At 41.4% G+C, this 20,709-nt stretch overlaps 1 protein-coding gene across 2 annotated transcripts in view; it reads right to left on the minus strand.

Moving 5' to 3' along the window:
• Positions 1-541: 541 nt before the first annotated feature.
• ADGRE2 (adhesion G protein-coupled receptor E2) overlaps positions 542-20,709 on the minus strand; it is a 60,076-nt gene continuing 39,908 nt past the window's right edge. The window contains exons 14-21 of one of the 2 annotated variants that reach the window (XM_064569675.1): positions 15,049-15,246; positions 14,524-14,759; positions 8,170-8,236; positions 7,812-7,903; positions 6,365-6,533; positions 6,170-6,280; positions 1,619-1,672; positions 542-1,137 (exon numbers count right to left, since the gene is read on the minus strand). In XM_064569675.1, the coding sequence (XP_064425745.1) occupies positions 1,643-1,672; positions 6,170-6,280; positions 6,365-6,533; positions 7,812-7,903; positions 8,170-8,236; positions 14,524-14,759; positions 15,049-15,246 (903 nt within the window). In that variant the 3' untranslated portion in view covers positions 542-1,137; positions 1,619-1,642. The remainder of the gene's footprint in view (positions 1,138-1,618; positions 1,673-6,169; positions 6,281-6,364; positions 6,534-7,811; positions 7,904-8,169; positions 8,237-14,523; positions 14,760-15,048; positions 15,247-20,709) is intronic. The other variant, XM_064569674.1, reaches the window with a different exon arrangement.

Here is a 20,709-nt window from a genome sequence, read left to right on the forward strand (position 1 = left end):
CACACCATCAGCTTTTGGGATCCCAGACCTTCAACCTACACCACCATTTTTCTGGGTCTCCAGCTAGCAGACAGCAGATTGTGGGACTTAGCTCCATAATCATGTGAGTCCATACCTCATTATAAATCACTTCATAAAAATGTGTGTGTGTGTGTGTGTCCTTTTGGTTCTATTTCTCTGGACAACCCTGACTAATACACTGGTCCACAAGGACTAAAACAGACATATCATGATCTGAGTTTTCAAACTATCTGTGTCATCATATGATGAGACAAGATGGTGTCTGTGAAATGGATTATACTTCAATTCTCCAGCAATAGAAATGTACTTTATAGAAATCTTTCAGCCTCTGAGTCAACTCTAGGTGCAAAAATCACTTTATTGCCCCCTTAAATCTCCATGAAGGCAAAACCTGTGTCTCTCTTGGTCTCTGCCTTAGACCTAATGAGAAATCAATATATTTGAATGAATGAATAATTAACAGCACAGAAAACAGAACCAAGAAATTTCAAAATCCATACTATGGTGCGAACTTTTCCATTCTTTTTTTTTTTTAAGATTTTATTTATTCATTTGAGACACAGAGATACAGAGAGAGAGAGAGAAAGCATGAGCAGGGAGAGAGGCAGAGGGAGAGGGAGAAGCAGGCTTCTCACTGAGCCAGGAGCCCAATGTGGGGCTCGATCCCAGGACCCTGGGATCATGACCTGAGCCGAAGGCAGACGCTTAACCATCTGAGCCACCCAGGCGCCCCCGAACTTTTCCATTCTTATGGATGCTTTTGGTATTAAAATCCGATGAGGTGGGTTTTCCAACTCATAGATGTTCAGCATGTGGAAGAGTCTTTGTAGGAAGGAGAGGTTTCAGAAAAGCATGTAACCCAAAGTGACCAAGAAATTGGGCCACATCGGGCCCTTTATATGTGGAAAGTTTTCTGGGCAAACTGAAAGACACAGAAAAATTCCAGATTATGCAGGTCTTGATGTCAAACATAGTTGACTTCTTTCACATGGTTGACGTGGTGAATTTCTTGAAACACACACAACAGTCTTCTTTATCCTCTCATTTGCTCAGAGAATAACCGTTCCAATTTTCCATGGGATAAGTGGATATAACTCAAGATATTTTTTAATTAACCTAGAAAAAATAATATTTAGAAATGTTATAAAAGACTACAGAAAGATAATTCTAAAGATTCCTTTGGGGCATCTGGGTGACTCAGTCAGTTACAGGTCTGACCCCTGGTTTGAGCTCAGGTTATGATGAGGGTTGTGACATCGAGCCCCATGTTGGGCTCCATGCTAAGCACAGAGTCTGCTTGAGATTCTCTCTCCCTCCCTCTCTGCCCCTCCCACTCATTGTCTCTCTCCCCCTAAATTAATAAATAAGTATTTTTTAAATTTTCCTATGAAAAACAAAATAAGAAATTTAATTAATCCTTCAATCACAAAATTTCCTTTCCAGGAAAATAGGTCAGAGGAAGAGCAAAAGCCCATACACTATTATATTTGGTGAGACCCTGGTCATCCCAGAAGTCCCATCTCCCTACAAATCTTAACCCCCAAGTTACAGAAAATAAGACCAATGAAATGTGCTACAGGGAAAAAAAAAAACAAACCTGTCTCTCTCAAGATGTATGTCCTCATCCCTCTGCTTCAAGGTTTGTGAAATGCTGGTTTACATGAAAAGAAATAAAAGAGGGAGGGTGGGAAATTAACACAAGGTTGGAAATGTTATGTGTTGTCAATCACCTAAGATATAAAGGAAAAAAACAGTGAATTCTCCTTTTTCTCCCTTATCCCTTGCATTACCTATACGAGTTATTTGTTCCTGGGGCTATAGAAAGCTTAGTGTGATTTCTGGTGTTTGAGTTAGGCAACTTCACATGCTTATCTCTACACAAGAAGGTTATAAAAATGGTGCTTTGTGAAATTACTCAGAACTGAATGCAAGAGCAAATATTGTGGTTTTCTTGAACAAGGCTTCAGGAAGCCACAGAAGAGATGCCAAGATGAGGGGGAGACATTCCTATATTTTTAAACATGAGAGGCACCGAATTTTAAGAGACAGGAGAAAATACAACTACATTAAGGAATGGATTTGCTTGGTCCTTTGCTCACAGACAGTAGAAACAGCTGATCAGATGACTTAACATTTTACACAGCTATCTGATGCTATTTTTCTCACAGAAAGTATGTTTCTTCACTGTGCAGATCATCTCAGGGGAGGGGGGCTGATATTTACTCAAACACTATAACACCAGGCAGATTTTCATGGTCCTACAATAGGCAAACCAAAACTATGTACAGTAGACAGAGTAATGATTCTCCCAAAGATGCCTACATTCTCCTCTCTGAATCCTGTGAATATGTCACTCCACACGGGGGAAAAAATGGACTTTTGAGCTAAAATTAAGTTATGTAGCTTAGATGGGAAGTGAGGCAGTGTAATGACTAAGGTCTTTTTAAAAGAAAGAGGGAGGAAGGAGAGTCGAAGACAGGAAAAGAGATACAACTGACAAAAGCAGGGGAGAGTGAGTGAGAGTGAGAGAGTTTTGAAGATACTGCAGCGCAGGCTGTGAAAGGTGAATGGAGCAGGGGGACACTATTTAAGGAAAGCAGGCAGACTCTAGGTGATGGAAAAGGTGAGAAATTAGAAACTCTCCTAGAGTCTCCAGAAGGAACTCAGCTCTGCTCACCCCTTGATTTTACTCCCATAAGACCCATTGGAAACCTCGAACTTCTAGACCTGTAAGATATATGTTTGTGAATTTTTAAAAGATTTACTTACTTTCTTATTATGTTCAGTTAGCCAGCATATAGTACATCATTAGTTTTTGATGTAGTGTTCAGTGATTCACTAGTTGCATATAACTCTGGGAAAGAGTATGGAGGGTCCTCAAGATGTTAAAAATACAGCTACCCTAAGACCCAGCAATTGTACTACTAGGTATATACCCCAAAGATACAGATGTAGTGAAAAGAAGGGGCACATGCACCCCAAAGTTCATAGCAGCAAAGATTTACTTATTTAATTGAGCAAGAGAGAAAGAGAGAACGAGAGAGTGCAGGGGGGTGGGGAGAGGGAGAGGAGAGAGAATCTCAAGCAGACTTGACACTGAGCCCGGAGCCCACTGTGGGGCTGGATCTCAGGACCCTGAGATCATGACTTGAGCAGAAATCAAGAGTCAGACACTTAACGAACTGAGCCACCCAGGCATCCCTAATATTTGTGTTGTTCTTAGCAATAAGTCTGTGAAAACTTGTAACAACAGCAAAAGGAAACAAATACAATTGAAGTATATATGTGGAAATGAGTGAAGGAAGCTCAGATCCTATTCAGGGACTCCTAGGGAAAAGCTCCAAGGGATGACGATATGGCCTTGCTGAGGCTGAGCTAACTAAAGAACACGGAGGTTAAGTACTGTCAGCATTCCCTAAACAGAAAGGTATGAACTATTTATTACATTCTTCCTGAATAATGCAAGCCCCAAGTGGGACAGGGCTGTGATACAGCCAGAATGAACATCTCCGATATGTGGACCCTTCCCTTGTGTGGTGGCATCAGCTGTACCGAGGGATGCTGCATTAGCTCCTGCTTGGTTACATTCACCATCCTTGGCTGAATCAACATCTACAATGTGTGTGAGAGATGTTCAGCCCCCTCCGACCAATGTATGAGCCACCTGAAAGCCTACACACGGAAGCAAATAATTAGTTCAGAATGAGCAAATTTAAGAAAACTGTCTAGTGTAGGGAAAAGAGGAAGGAGGCAATGGAAGATTTAAGATGTTTAGCAATTTGACCCAGTTCACATAGCAAGCACGTGAGAGAGCTGGTATTTCATTCCAGACCTGCTTCAGTCTGGGAACTACGAGCTACATGATGCTCATGGATCATAAGGAAATATTTGGGTCTTACTCAGTAGACATGATGGTCAATAATGAAACAAAGGGGCAGAGAATTATCTCGATATTCCTAAGAGAAAGTGATATCATAAACTCATCAATTCTTTACTCTACTGTTTTAATACCCTCCTGGTCAGGCAATTCATTCATTCATTTATTCATTCACTTGTTTGCTCCCTGGATAATTATCGAGCACTTGGAAAGTTGGAAAGAGACTGGTGAGCAAGACAGTTCTTGCACCTTCTGCAAATGCAGTTTATTCATTTAATTTAATCAGTCATGCAGCAATTATGTATTGAGCATTTCTATGTGCCTGGCCCTGTGTGAAATGCTGGGGATACATTAGAGGGAAAAACCAACATAGCACTCTCGGGGCTGAAATCCAGATAGAAGACAGACATTAATGGAACAGTGAAAACCAAGAGTAAATGACTCTGACAACTGCTCTGCAGGAAAGGCACAGGGGCTATCAGAGTGAAAAACAGGAGAATCTGGCCTAATCAAGGCAGGAAGAGAAGGCTTCTTGGAGGAATGGACACATGAACTGAGATCTGAAGGCTCACCTAGTTTTGAGTCAAGGAAAACAAAAGAGTGTTTCAAGGACAGCGAGTAGAGGGAGGATGTGCAAAGTCTTTGTTCCAAAGAGACACAGTGAATTTAAAAAATTGAAAGAAATCTGGTGTGGCCAAAATAATGGTGAGTTTATGGCAGATGAAGCTGGAGAGGAAAGCAGGAGACAACCCAAGCAAATACTCATTGATTTATGGATTTGGGGTTTGATCCTACATGTAGTGAGTTTAACAAAGGAGTGCATTATTTTATTTGTGTTTTGAAAAGGTCCCTCTGAATTATGTGTAAAATATGCAAGAGAAGCTGACAAGAGTAGAAAGGGGTGGTAAATTAGGATACAGCAGTTGCTCAGCCAAGCAAAGATGGCAGCCTGCTAAGGAGGAGTGATGAAGATTGAGCCAGCAGGACATACTGGGGACATACTGAGAAGATAAAAACAACAAGGATTGCATAATGGATAGCTTGTGGTGGGAAATAAAATCATTGTTGAGAGTTAACTTTTATGATCCAAATTTGTGCCACAGGATGATAGAGTATCATCCAGAGAGAGAAAGATGTCATGAGAAAGGATTAAATTGGGGTAAAGACTGCAAGTCTTCTACTGGAAGCCTGAGCTAAAGGTGTCTTCAAGACATAAGAAATAAGAAGCTGAAAATACTCGTCTAGATTTCAGAGATCAGAGCAAGAAAAATGTACATGGCCGTCATTTGTGTCTAGTGGTAACTAGAGAATAGATGCTTTGTCTAGGAGGAAAGATTTAACCAGGACTGAAGTTATTCTGGAACTGATCCATTAGATTAAGCAATGAAGGAAACAAAGAGAGAAAAGCTAGAGAGAATGGAAGAAAGAAATAGAAGCGTGTCTGAGTAGAATCTACACAGAATAAGGATGGAGTGTTTCACGAGAAAGGATGAATAGTTAGAAGTTGCTGAGAAAACTTTTAGGGACAGGGAGATCACTGTAGATCTAAGAGATGATTGTTTGGGTGGCATGATGGGGGAACCATATTTTCAAGAGTTGGGGGAGAAGGGAGTAAGTTTAAGGCAAGGAAATGGAGACAGAGAAGTCAACTCTTGGCTGGTAGCTAAAACGGAGGCAAGTAGTACATGTTTTTAAGATAGAGGAGAACCCCAAACATGTTTCCATGACTATGGGAGGAATATTGTTGAGATGGTGCCTTAGGGAAGTGGAAAGAGAGGAGTATGTGTGAACAATAATTAATTTTTTTTAAAGATTTTATTTATTTATTTGACAGAGAGAGACACAGTGAGAGAGGGAACACAAGCAGCGGGAGTGGAAGAGGGAGAAGCAGGCTTCCTGCGGAGCAGGGAGCCTGATGCGGGGCTCGATCCCAGGATCCTGAGATCATGACCTGAGCCGAAGGCAGATGTTTAATGACTGAGCCACCCAGGCGCCCCTGAACAATAATTTAAAGATAACTGATAAGGTATGAAGGATGGGATCCAAAGAGCAGGTGGAAGCATCGTCTTCATAGGGGAGGCCAAAAGTTAACAATTAATTAACAGCTAAACTATTAACATTAAACTAACAGGTAAAGAGTCAAAAAGCAAACCAAGTGTGAGTCACCCTAGGGCATCATCTACTGCACACTAAAGTTGTTCAGTGTGATAAGCATATGGTACTCAAGCAGATCACTTAGTGAAGTGCTCTGGGAGTAATGCGTGATCTTACCGTGCTGGGTTTGGAGGCATCAGACATGGCCTTGCTGGACAGTGTGTATTTCTCAGACTCAGCTCTTGTTTTCCTGATCCCTTTGAACCATTTCCCATATTGCTCCCGGACCTGCAGAGGCAAATACGCTCTGGATCAGCTCACTGAGAGGAGTGAGGATAGGAAGACTGCTGGGTGGGAGCTGGGCAGTGGTACCTGCTGGCTGAGGAGGCAGTACACCAAGAAGATGAAGAAGCCCTGCAGGCTGTTGATGATGGTGAAGAGGTAAGCCATGACATGGGCAGCTGGACCCACCTGCAGGATGCCCAGGCACCAGGTGCAGCCCAAAATGAAGAGTTGAGCTGTGGCCTTAAATGTCAGCATCCTGGGTTGGATGAGAAAGGTGGCTCATGATGCACCCGGGGCAACACAATGACAAACATTCTCCTCTCTACCCTATGGATTCTCCTTTCTTCCCCTTTTGGTGATAAGTTCTCAGACTGACTTGTGATCAGCTTTGATCTTTATTGTCAATGATTCCTTACAGAAAAAATGCCATGAGGGACCAGGGTGGTGTTTTGGTTTGGATTGAGGAGGATAGGGATACTTCATAATGTACGTTTCAAAAATTTTATGACGCTCCATGGAGATCTTGAATTTTATTCATTCAACACTACTGAGAAGGCATTTTGCATCCGGCTCTGTGCTGGGACCTGGGATTTAAAAAATAACAATGGCAAGATTTCTATTTTCTTTCTTTCTTTCTTTCTTTCTTTCTTTCTTTCTTTCTTTTTTTTTTTTTTTTGAGAAACTGTCTTTATTTTTTTTATGTTATTATGTTATGTTAGTCACCATACAGTACATCATTAGTTTATTTTTTATTTAAATTCAATTAGCCAAGGGAGATTTCTATTTTCATTTGGAATGGATAATAATAGGAACATGGAAGGGAAAGCAAAAATTTTCACAAAGGTTGCTGGAACAAAGGACTGCCCAAGCCTCCCAGAAGATTTGACGTTGACTACCATTTTCTCCACAGAGAGGAATGGAAGAGGGGTCAGAAGGAGCCTGAACTAGGGTAGGGTGTGGAAATGTAGGTTGGGTTGTGAGAGCAATCACAGGTTTTTCTAAGTGTTTCTTGGGAACATAAATATTCTCTGTACATTTGTCATAAGATTGCTGGCAAAAGTCCAAAGAACGTTTATTAACCAATGCCAATTCTTCCTGCTGCCAACAGAGTTACAAAATGGGGTTAGAAATAGATAGAACAGGGGTGCTTCAGTGGCTCAGTCAGTTAAACATCTGAATCTTGATTTCAGCTCAGGTCATGATCTCAGGGTCATGGGATAGAGCCCCATGTTGGGCTCCACACTGAGCATAGAGCCTGCTTAAGAATCTCTCTCTCCCCCCCCAGCCCTCTCCTCCCTCCCCCATACTCTCACTGTCTTTCTGGGAAAAAAATGAATAGACAGAACATCTTGGCCAGGGTGTCATCAGCACATCACTGAATCTGAGCCAGCTGCCATAGAAGGATAGCTGCATCTCTCTGCTCTAGGTCCCCTTAGCAGACCCCAAGAAGAAGCATCAGGGGCTGCTGAGGCACGTGGCTTTGTCCTTAGGACCACACATGTCTGTGCAGTTGTCACCCTCTTCTCCATCTTACCTTGTGTTCTGGAGGGTGGATACATCACTGCTGAGGGAAGACAGTTTGCTTTTCAAAATCCAGAGGGTCATCAGAACAAAAGCTAAATTGACCTTCAAGAAACCACAAAAGGTTTATTCAATGAAATTTCAATCTGTGATCTGTATCCTAGCCTGTCCAACATCAACTCCACATTTAAGTCATTTTCATATCAAGTAACAGTGTTAGAGTTTGTAGTTTGAGGAGCAGTCTTAGAAGACCAAACAATGACATGACAATCCAGGGACATTCTTGCCCCTGTCACACACACCCCCTTAAAATCCTGCTCTTCTCATGACCCCCAGCTAAGCATTAGGGATGCTGTGATATCATCACTCACAGAGAAGATGGTGCAGACTGGCCCAAGGAAGCTCCATATAAATCCCTTTCCTGGATTGAGCCAGCAGCTGAGCAAGAGAGTAAAAAATGCATTAGTCCTTGGGAATATAGAACTATTATATAAATTCATTCATTCGTTCATTCATTCATTCAACAACAAATATTGAGTGACTCTTTTGTGGCAGGCTCTGTCATTAGCTCCGAAGGTACAGTGGTAAAGAAAGTAAACATGGTCTTAAAACCCACAAATCTCACAAGGAGTGGAGACACACAATTAGACATACTGTAACAATACAACAAAAGTGTGAGGTTGTGAGAATGTATCATTGGATGTCCTGCTTAGTTTGGAGTCTGAGGGATTAGAATGGTTAAGGAAGATTCCCTAAGGAAATTATATTTTTAGCTGACATATTGACATTGGATGATGTTATGGAGATAAACAGTGTTGAAATAAAGAAGTCCACAAATGTGTTAACAGATTTTGACGAGTCCTGTGAGCCTAACATGCTTTGAGGGGCCTTTCTTGTGCTCTTCCATTGAATTTGTTTCCATCGGCTGCCAAACCCATCAACTTAGATTTAAATGTTTTCGTGGCTTTATTGAGATATATTTTGCAGACCATAAAATCCACCCATTTAAACTACACAGTTCAGTGATCTTTACTTTTTTTATTATGTTATGTTAGTCACCATACAGTACATCATTAGTTTTTGACGTAGTGTTCCATGATTCATTGTTTGCGTATAACACCCAATGCTCCATTCAATACGTGCAGCAGCATGTTGTGCTTAGGAGTGCACGTCCTGGGAACTGACTTACTGAATGGAGGAGTAAGGACCTTGGTGAACTTGCTCTCCTTCTAAAACAACAAAATACACACAGAACAGTGAAAACCAACTATTTCAAAACTCTGGCAATTACCCAAAACCACAGAACAAATTGAAAATAGTCTATCCAAGAGAAACTACTGAACCTCCGTAAGACTGGGGAGAAAGGAGTCTGGGATGGTTTAACTTGGACCTTAGTGGTGCGGCAGCCAAAAGTGGAGAGCACTGAAGACAATGGAGAGATCTATTTTTGGAGCTCCATTAAAAGCATCATCATCATCCCCAGAACAAAACCAATACTTTTTTTCTAACTCTGTAGTTCCTAACTCCTTTATTCTCTAAATTTGGTGGCTAGTTGATTTGATTGAGAACTCATGGGGAAGAAGGGAGCCTACTCTAGGGCACTACCAATACGAGAGCAAACTACTTTCACATCACCAGCTGTCTAGGTCTATGATGTCAGGTGCTATCAACAAGAACTCATCCAGCAATTTAAAAGGAAATACTGGAGAACCAAAGGACCATAAGAAATTTTGAAAACCTCTGAAATATTCCTCTAAATCTAAGGATGCACGAGGATATGCCTCACTCAAAAAAGGCATAGGGATGCACCCCAATGTTTATAGTAGCAATGTCCACAAACCCAAACTATGGAAAGAGCCCAGATGTCCATTGACAGATGAATGGATAAAGAAGATGTGGCATATACATGCAATGGAATATTACTCAGCCATCAAAACAAATGAAATCTTGCCATTTACAACGACATGGATGGAAATAGAGGTTATTATGTTAAGTGCATTAAGTCAGTCAGAGAAAGACAAATCTCAGATGATTTCACTCACATGTGGAATTTAAGAAGAACATTGGGGAAGGGAAGGAAAAATAAAATAACACAAAATCAGAAGAGGAGACAAACCATAAGAGACTCTTAACTGAGGGCTGCTGGAAGGGAGGTGGGGGGGGGATGGGGTAAGTGGGTGATGGTCATTAAGGACGTCATTTGATGTAATGACACTGGGTGTTACATATAATTGTTGAATCACTAAATTTTACCTCTGAAACTAACAAAACACTATATATTCATTTAATTGGATAAAAAATGTTTTTGAAAAGGCATAGGGAAAAAAGAAAGCACTAGTCTCTCATCTCTGACTGACCTTGAGGCTTTGTGCAATCAGAAAATGAAAGCTAAGACTGTTATGTGTACAACCCTAAGTTTGAAGGTGTGCCTTCTCACACACATACCTTTGTAAAAGAATGCAAAGCATTAAGGAAGTCTTCTGAAGAAACATTGGGTCGCCATTAAATTATCCTGACCCAGATGTGACCAACACCATAGTAACCCAGGACTAAAAATAAAACTAAGAACTTTAATTAAGTTAGCAGAGAATTCAGAGGTCACACACTGCAAGGAATGACCACTCTACAGAATTAGTCCAGGAAAGTCCCTAAACAAACAAACAAAAAAACCCACCAACATACCAGAAACAACGTATCTGGGAGGGAGGAGGAATCTGATAACAGAGGTGTTACAATATATTATCTAATATATTGACTTTTAACCAAAAATTTATGATCTATCCAAAGAAACAAGAAAATGTGCAACAGACACAGAGGAAAAAATCAGTCAAAAGAAAATGTCTCCTAAGAGGCACAGATTTCAAACTTTGTAGATAAAGTCTTTAAATCAGTTATTATAAATATTTTAAAAACACCAAACCAGGTCTAAAAAACTAAAGGAAGGGGAACCTGGGTGACTCGGTCAGTTAAGCACCTGACTCTAGATTTGAGCTCAGGTCATGATCTTGGGGTCATGGGATGGAGCCCCGAGGCAGGCTCCTCACTGAGCCTCCTTGGGATTCTCTCTTTCCCTCTGCCCCTCCCCTGCTCACACATGTGCGCTTGCGCTCTCTCTCTCTCTCTCTCTCTCTTTCTAAAAGAAAAAAAAATAAAGAAAATACAGAAAAACTAAAAACTAAAGGACAATATGACAAAAATGTCTCACCAAATAAAGAAATTGGATAAAACAATAGATACTACGTATGGACCCAAATAGGAATTCTAGAGTTGAGAAGTATAACTGAAATGAAAAATTCACCAGAACGGCTCAACAACAGATTGGAGTTGGTAAAAGTAAAAAATTAATAAATTTGAATATAGGTCAATAGAAATTATGGCATCTGAGGAATGGAAAGTAGAATGAAGAAAAATGAAAGGACCCCCAGAGACTTGTGGCACAGGACCAAGTGCACCAACATACACATACTGGAGTCCCAGAAGAAGACAAAGCTAAACGGCAGAAAAATGCTTGAAGAATGAAGCTAAAAACTTCCCAAATTTAAATAAAAATATTAATTTACACATCCAAGAAGCTAAATGAACTACAAGTGGAACAAACTCAAAGAGATCCACACCAAAACACATCATAGACCTACTGACAAAGACCAAGACAACATCTTTAAAGTGGCAAGAGAAAATTGATTTTTCACATACAAGAGATTCTCAATAAGGGGCTCCTGGGTGGCTCAGTGGGTTAAGCATCCTACTCATGATTTTGGCTCAGGTCATGATCTCAGGGTCATGAGATGGAGCCCCGCATCTGTCGTCACACAATGAAATAAAGTTCTCAGACACCGATCTGAGTGGCCACGCAGGCAGGGAGACCAGCGGCAGCTGAATCCTGCACATAGCTTTTCTTTTGTTTTGCGCCAGAAAAGCAAGGACAGATGCCTCAAATTATGGGCAAGAGTACAGAGGGATGGCAAATGTCTTGAAGCCGTAAAGCAGGCTTGCATTCTCCCCTACGCATAGGCACGCAGAGAGTCAGTCATGGGATAAGGGAGGAGCGGGATGTTTGGGCTAGCAATCACCAGGTGCAGAAAGTGGGGGCTGAGGGTTACATTCTTTTATAGCTCCTAACTTATGCTCTGCCCCTGGAGATTGCGGGATCCTGCTCCTACTGGGCCATTGTGTTCAATTGTGCTCACGTTTCAGCTGCTTCCACAGTCGCTCCTTAGGGTTTACAATATATTTCTAAGAATAACTCCACAGCATCAGGCTCTTTGCTGGGCATAGAGCCTGCATAAGATTTTCTCACTCCTTCTGCCCCACCATCCTCTCTCTCCTTCTCCTTCTCTCAAAAAAAAACAAAAAACAAAAAACAAAAACAAAAACAAAAAAACTTCAAGAAAATAAACACTAATCATGGAGATCAGAAAACAGTGGAATAACTTCTACAAAGTGTCAAAAAAATGATGGTCAACCAAGACTTCCACATCTAGCTAAATTCTCCTTGAAAAATGAAGAAATTAAGGCATCTTAAGAAAAACAAAAATAAGATAATTCTTGCTTGCTGAATTATCCTACAAGAAATACTAAATGAGTCCTTTGGGCTGATAGTGATGGACATTAGACAGTCACTTGAATCCAAACAAATGGAGAGAACAAGTCAAAGTAACTATGTAGGTATTATGAAAGACACTGTAAGTATATTTTTGTTTGTAACTCTTCTCCTCTTCTGTTTTAAACGATTACTACACAGAGCAATACTTATAAAACTGTGTCCGTGGGCTTGTAAGATACAAACATAATTTGGGGAGGAGGAAGGGAATGTAGGAATATTAAGTTGCACATGGTTTTAGATATGACATCCTAAGCATGAGCAACAAAAGAAAAAAAAAACTGGACTTCATCAAAATTAAAACCTTTTCTGCTTTAAAGGACATTATCGAGAAAGTGCAAAGACACAGCTTGGTAGAAAATATTTACAAATCACATATTGAGGAGGCACCACCAAAAGTCCAGAATCTATTATCAAAACCTCAACAATAAAAAGACAAATAACCCAATTTAAAAATGGGCAAAAGATCTGAAAAGGCATTTCTCCAAAGAAGATAGGCAGAGGCTCAATAAGCAGAGGAAATGCCACTCAGCATCACTAGTTAGGAGGGAATTGAAGCCTAAACCACAATGAGATATCTCTTCAAACTCCTGCAAAGGGCTAACATTCAAAATGTAGAAAATTAAGAGTTGATGATGTGAAGAAATTAGAACCCTCATGTGCAGATTGCTTGTGTGAATCTAAAATGGTGCAGACACTTGGGAAAACACATGGCAGTTTGTCCAAATGCTAAACGTAGATGTGTGACATGATCCAGCAATGCCACAAATGGATATATACCCAAAACCCATGAAAATACACGTTCACATAAAAACTTACACATGTATGTTTATGAAAGCATCATTCATAATGGCAAAAACTGGAAACAATCTAAGAGCTTATCAAATGATAGAGACACAAGATGCAGTATCTGTATAATGGAATATTATTTGCAAAATAATACCACCATCAGGAGTAATTAACAACATGGAATGAAGTCACAAAGTCACCATACTTGCAACGACCATGTGGGTGAGCCCTGAAAGCATCCTACAAAGGGAAGAATGCAGTCACAAGAGACCACATGTATGACTTCATTTACATCAAATATCCAAAACAGGCAGATCTATAGAGACAGAGGGTAGATTAGTGGTGGCTGGGGGCAGGGGTAGAGGAGGGTAGCAGGAATGAGGAGGGAATGTTGTGCACAAGAGGAAAGTGTTCTAGAACACCATTGTGGTGGTGACTGCATGACTCTGTGATTATTCTAAAAAACATTCATCTGTACACTTTTAAAGGGTCAATTTTACGGTATGTGAAATATATTTCGATAAAAAAATAAAACACAAAACTGGGTATTAGATGTGAAGATAACAGAGTATGAGCTCTGCAGCTTGACTCCCTGGATTGGAATCTCAGCTCTGCCGCTTACTAGCGAAGCACCTTGGGGCATTTAATTTAACTATCTGTGGTTCAGTTTTCATCTGTAAAATTGGGCAAATGACTGTACTTAACTCATAGTATTAATGTGAGGATTAAGCGAGTTAACACAATCAAAAATGGTTACAAAAAAGCATGGCATAAAGTAAGCACCTTCTAAATCTTAACTATAATACAATCTATTACTTCATTATTTAAATCAACTCCCCTTTTCCAAATGAAAACATTGGAACATCTGAAAGGATTTGGAAAAAGAACCATGAGAGACTATAGACTCTGAGAAACAAACAGGGTTTTAGAGGGGAGGGGGGAGGGGGGATTGGTTAGCCCAGTGATGGGTATTAAGGAGGGCACATACTGCATGGAGCACTGGGTGTTATACGAAAACAATGGATCGTGGATCACCACATCAAAAACCAATGATGTATCGTATGGTGACTAACATAACATAATAAAATTTAAAAAAGAAGAAGAAGAAGTAGATTCAATTTTTTTAATGATGTCCTAAGCACTTCTTTGGCTTCAGTTTTGCTATTCAAAGGACAGAGGTTTAAAGACATGCTGCTTAATTATTATAATTTTCCACCAGAAAAATGTCCTAAGGATTATTACTTCATGTGTCTTCTCTGTATTATGCTCGGGCATAATAAAAAATGCTACTCTGGCTCTAGTGCTGACCATGATCATGTAGGGAATTTGCATTTACCGGGTGGGTGTTCCATAAAGGTGAGGCCTGGATGCAGCAGAAATGGCCACAATTATAGCCGGGACTCCATAGCCCACGGGGAACATGAGCTTCTTCATGACCCTGCTCACACTGGAGTAGTTGACCACCGTTAGGTTGCGTGCAGTGAGGAAGAGATTCAGACCCTCCAGCAGCATCCAGGTGAAGGACGCCAGGTAGAGATAGTGTAGGGCACCCGCAATGATGGTGCACAGCACCTGGGGGAGGAGAAAGGTGTCACCAGGAGGGATTGTCAGGGAGGAGGGTGACCGCAGGACCCTTCCCATATCTTGCCATGGGGGAGAACTCTCATGTGTATAAAGAAGTTGTTAAGAGAAGGGTTCTTCTCTAGTTTTGTCAATGTGAAATAGGCTACTTACCCTTCAAAACTTTCCTTTGGGTCCTTGAGACCCAAAGCCATTTTATTAAGGTATCAGTGCAGCATGGCTCCATGAACTGAGCATCCCCTGGGGAAGAGCAGGGACTCCCCTATGACAATGTCAATACCTTGATCTCAGTCCAGTCGATGGCCATGAGGAAGAGCAGGTGGGCCAGGAAGAGGCAGATTGAAAGCTGCAGGTGGATCGAGGTGCTGGTGTTCTGGATGGCTTTGCACAGCAGGAAGGTGAGGGCTGCCAGGAGGAGGCACAGGAGAGAGAGGCCTAGACCCAAGTAGGTGATCACAGCCAGCACGGGATCCTCCACCTGGGACCCAGCATAGAGAAGCAAAGAGGACATCACAGTCACATTTTCCTGCTCTGGCATAATGACTCTTCCATTATTTTTTATTTTATTTTTTGGCGTAGCAACATCAAGAATGGAGGAACCAGGTTAATTTGTTATGTTATTCGGGAAATTCCTCCAGGTTCAGAATGCTAGAATTCTATGGGATTCTTTTTTTTATTATTATGTTATATTAATCACCATATATTACATCATTAATTTTTGATGTAGTGTTCCCTAATTCATTGTTCGCGTATAACACCCAGTGCTTCATGCAGTATGTGCCCTTCTTAATACCCATCACCAGGTTAACACATACACCCACCCCCCTCCGCTCTAGAATCTCAGTTTGTTTTTCAGAGTCCATCATCTCTCATGGTTCGTCTCTCCCTCCGATTTCCCCCTCTTCATTTTTCCCTTCCTACTATCCTTTTTTTTTTTTACATATAATGTATTATTTGTTTCAGAGGTACGGGTCTATGATTCAACAGTCTTATACAATTCATAGTGCTCACCATAGCACATACCCTCCCCAATGTCTATCACCCAGCCACCCCATCCCTCCCACCCCCCACCACTCCAGCAAGCCTCACTTTGTTTCCTGAGATTAAGAATTCCTCGTATCAGTGAGATCATAGGATACATGTCTTTCTCTGGCTGACTTATTTCATTTAGCATAATACCCTCTAGTTACATCCACGTCATTGCAAATGGAAAGATTTCATTATTCTTGATGGCTGCATAATATTCCACTGTATATGGGATTCTGAACTCATTCAGATCCTGCAAGAATCAAGGGATAGAGAGGGAAAAAAGATGGCAGAGGAGTAGGGACTCTATTTCAACCGGTCACATAAATTGAGCTGAATATCTACCAGACCATTCTGAACACCCACAAAATCAGCCTGAGAGGTAAGAGGATAGATCTGGATCTCTACAAACAGAATATCTCCAGCGCTTGGTTTTGAGGTATGAAGTGGAGAGCCAAGGTTCTGTGGGCAGATATCAGAATATAAATGGAAGGGGGAGGGACCCTCCATGATCTTGCTCAGGAAGGCAAAAGCCTCCCACTCTGGGGACCAGGCACAGACACACAGACCAGTAGTGGCGGGGAAAAGACTTTAGGCAAGCCCCCCAGACTGAAACCTGGAGCTACAGGGACAGGCGGGCAAAACAGGAGCAGCTTGTGGTTTTAGAAGTACAAAGGGCAGAGACGTGTCTGGCCCTGGGAGAGACAGCTGGGAGCGCTGCTGTGGGGTGCACAACCCAGGACACTGTGGTTTTTAGCACCACAGACAAAAATGGAGACAGTGTGGCCTGGAGAGCTCACTGAAGAACAGACTGCGATTTCTCTGTTCTGAGACAGAGGTTTGGACACTTCTGCTCTGACTCTCAGAAGAGACGTGGAAAACTGCCAGGGAAAGCAGCCAGAGAACAAAAGCCCCAAAAAAACAATTTTCACTGAGCCCATCCACCCTACAGGGGCAGAGCAACTCTGCCCAAACAGGGTTGCCTGAGTAACAGTGCAGTGGGCCCCTCCTCCAGAAGACAGGCTGGGAGAACAAGAGGGCAACAACCCTAAGGTCCCTAGAAAACAGGTGCATCTTGCTTGCGTTATGGTCAGTAATTTGGACTCTGTACATTCCCTCAACCAACCCTCAACAGAATGACTAGAAGGAGGAACCCCCAACAAAGAAAAGAATCAGAGACTGTGGCCTCTGCCACAGGTCTAATGGGTATGGATATAACCAAGATGTCAGAAATAGACTTCAGAGTAACAATTATGAAGGCAATATCTAGGCTTGAGAAAAATATTAACGAGAATATAGAATCTCTAAGGGCACAAATGAGATCTAATCAGGCCAAAATTAAAAATGCTACGAATGAAATGCAGTCTAAACTGGATGCTCTGACTGCCAGGGTAAACAAGGCAGAACGAACTAGTGAGCTAGAGGATAAGATGATAGCAAAGAAGGAAACCAAGGCGGCATGGGAAAAATAAATTAAAATGAAAGGGATCAAATTGAGAGAGATTAGTGACTCAGTGGAACATCCAATATCAGAATTATTGGGATCCCTGAGGTTTTGGAAAGAGAGAAAGGACTAGAAAATATCTTTGAGCAATTTGTAGCTGAGAACTTCCCTAATCTGGGGAGTGAAACAAACATTCATGTCCTAGAGGCAGAGAGGACCCCTCCCAAGATCAAGGAAAACAGGCCAATGCCCTGGCATGTAATAGTAAAACTCGCAAATCTTAGAACCAAGGAAACCATCTTAAGGGCAGTTAGGGGGAAGAGATTCTGTATGTACAGAGGGAGGAACATCAGAATAATGTCAGACCTATCCACAGAAACCTGGCAAGCCAGAAAGGCCTGGCAAGACATATTCAGAGTACTAAATGAGGAGAACATGCAGCCAAGAATACTTTATCCAGCAAGGCTGTCATTTAGAATGGATGGAGAGATGCAGAGCTTCCAAGACTGGCAGAAACTAAAAGAATATGTGACCACTAAGCCGGCCCTGCAAGAAATAGTAAGGGGGGTTCTATAAAAGGAGAAAAACCCCAAGAGAGATATAGAACAGAAATATACAGGGACAATCGATAGCAACAAGGTCTTCACAGGCAACATGATGACAAATAATTCATATCTTTCAATAATCACTCTCAACGTGAATGGCCTAAGTGCTCCCATGAAAAGGCACAGGGTTGCAGATTGGATAAAAAGACAGGACCTATCCATATGCTGTCTACAAAAGACTCATTTTGAACCTAAAGATACATCCAGACTGAAGGTGAAGGGATGGAGATCCATCTTCCATGCCAACGGGCCTCAAAAGAAAGCTGGGCTGGCAATTGTCATATCAGACAAATTAGATTTTAAACTAAAGACTGTAGTTAGAGACACAGAACAACACTATATCATTCCTAAAGGGTCTATCCAACAAGAAGATCTAACAATTGTAAATATCTAAGCCCCCAGGGGCGCCTGGGTGGCTCAGTTGGTTAAGCGACTGCCTTCAGCTCGGGTCATGATCCTGGAGTCCCGGGATCGAGTCCCACATCAGGCTCCCTGCTCAGCAGGGAGTCTGCTTCTCCCTCTGATCCTCCTCCCTCTCATGCTCTCTGTCTCTCATTCTCTCTCTCGCAAATAAAAAAAAATATGTCTATGCCCCCAACATGGGTGCAGGTAACTACATAAGCCAACCATTAACCGAAATATAGTCATATTGATAAAAATACATTAGTAGTAGGAAACCTCAATACTCCACTCTCAGCAACGGACAGATCATCTAAGCAGAAAATCAACAAAGAAACAAGAGCTTTGAATGACACACTGGACCAGATGGGCTTCATAGATATATACAGAACATTCCACCCTAAAACAACATTCTTCTCAAGAGCACATGGAACTTTCTCCAGAATAGACCACATACTGGGTCACAAATCAGGTCTCAACTTATATCAAAAGATTGAGATTATTCCCTGCATATTCTCAGACCATAATGCTTTTTTTTAATTCTCTTATGTTGGTCACCATATAGTACATCATTAGTTTTTGATGTAGTGTTCCATGATTCATTGTTTGCGTATAACACCCAGTGCTCCAAGCAATACATGCCCTCCTTAGTACCCATCACCAGACAAACCCATCCCACAACCTCCTCCCCTCTAAAACCCTCAGTTTTTTTCTCGGAGTCCACAGTCTCTCATGGTTCATCTCCCCATCCAATTTCCCCCACCCCTTCATTTTTCCCATCCTTCTCCTAATGTCCTCCATGCTATTCCTTATGCTCCACAAATAAGTGAAACCATATGATAATTGACTTTCTCTGCTTGACTTATTTCTTTTTTTTTTATTTTATTATGTTATGTTAATCACCATACAATACATCATTAGTTTTTGATGTGGTGATCCATGATCCATTGTTTTCATATAACAGCCAGTGTTCCATACAGTATGTGCCCTCTTTTATACCCATCATTGGGCTAACCAATCCCCCCTCCCTCCTCCCTTCTAAAACCCTGTTTGTTTCTCAGAGTCCATAGTCTCCCATGGTTCATCTCTCCCTCTGAATTCCAGCCCCCTTCATTTTTCCCTTCCTTCTCCTGATGTCCTGCATGCTATTCCTTATGTTCCACAAATAAGTGAAACCATATGATAATTGACTTTCTCTTCTTGACTTATTTCACTTAGCATACTCTCTTCCAGTCACATCCATGTTAATGTAAAAGTTGGTATTCATCTTTTCGGATGGCTAATACTCTATCATATATGGACTACATCTTCTTTATCCATTCCTCTGTTGCAGGGCATATCAGCTCTTTCCACAGTTTGGCTATTGTGGACATTGCTGCTATGAACATTGGGGTGCATATGGCCCTTATTTTCACTATATCTGTGTCTTTGGGGTAAATAACCAGGAGTGCAATTGCTGGGTCATAGGGTAGCTCTATTTTTAATTTTGTGAGGAACCTCCACATCAACTTATGTTGAAAAAGCATTTGACAAAATACACGATCCTTTCCTGATTAAAACTCTTCAGAGTGTATGGATAGAGGGAACATTCCTCAATATCATAAAAACCATCCATGGAAAGCCCACAGCAAATACCATTCCAAATGGGGAAAGGTTGAGAGCCCTTCCCTTGAGATCAGGAACATGACAAGGATGCCCACTCTCACCTCTATTGTTCAACATAGTACTAGAAGTCCTAGCAACAGCAATCAGACAACAGAAAGAAATAAAAAGTATTCAAATTAGTGAAGAAGAAGTCAAACACTCTCTCTTCGCACATGACATGGTACTTTATGTGGAAAACCCAAAAGACTCCACCCCCAAATTACTAGAACTCATACAGCAGTTCAGTAATGTGGCAGGATATAAAATCAATGCACAGAAATGAGTTGCTGTCCTATACACTAGCAATGTAACTGTAGAAAGAGAAATTGGAGAATTGATTCCATTTACAATAGCACCAAAAACCATAGCATACCTGGGAATAAACCTAACCAAAGAGGTAAAGGATCTATACTCTAGGAACTACAGAACACTCATGAAAGAAATTGAAGACACAGCAGCAATGTCCACAATAGCCAAACTGTGGAAAGAGCCAAGATGCCCATCGACAGATGAGTGGATAAAGAAGATGTGGTATAGATATACAATGGAATATTATGCAGCCATCAAAAGGAATGAGATCTTGCCATTTGCAACGACATGGATGGAACTGGAGGGTATTATGCTGAGCGAATTAAGTCAAACAGAGAAAGACATATATCATATGACCTCACTGATATGAGGAATTCTTAATCTCAGGAAACAAACTGAGGGTTGCTGGAGTGGGGGGTGGGGTGGGAGGGATGGGGTGACTGGGTGATAGACACTGGGGAGGGTACGTGCTCTGGTAAGCGCTGTGAATTGTACAAGACTGTTGAATCTCAGA

The sequence above is a fragment of the Mirounga angustirostris genome, unplaced genomic scaffold, assembly GCF_029215605.1.
Source record: "Mirounga angustirostris isolate CCGP_5_RB_7025 unplaced genomic scaffold, mMirAng1.0.hap1 SCAF_1, whole genome shotgun sequence".
Lineage (NCBI taxonomy): Eukaryota > Metazoa > Chordata > Mammalia > Carnivora > Phocidae > Mirounga > Mirounga angustirostris.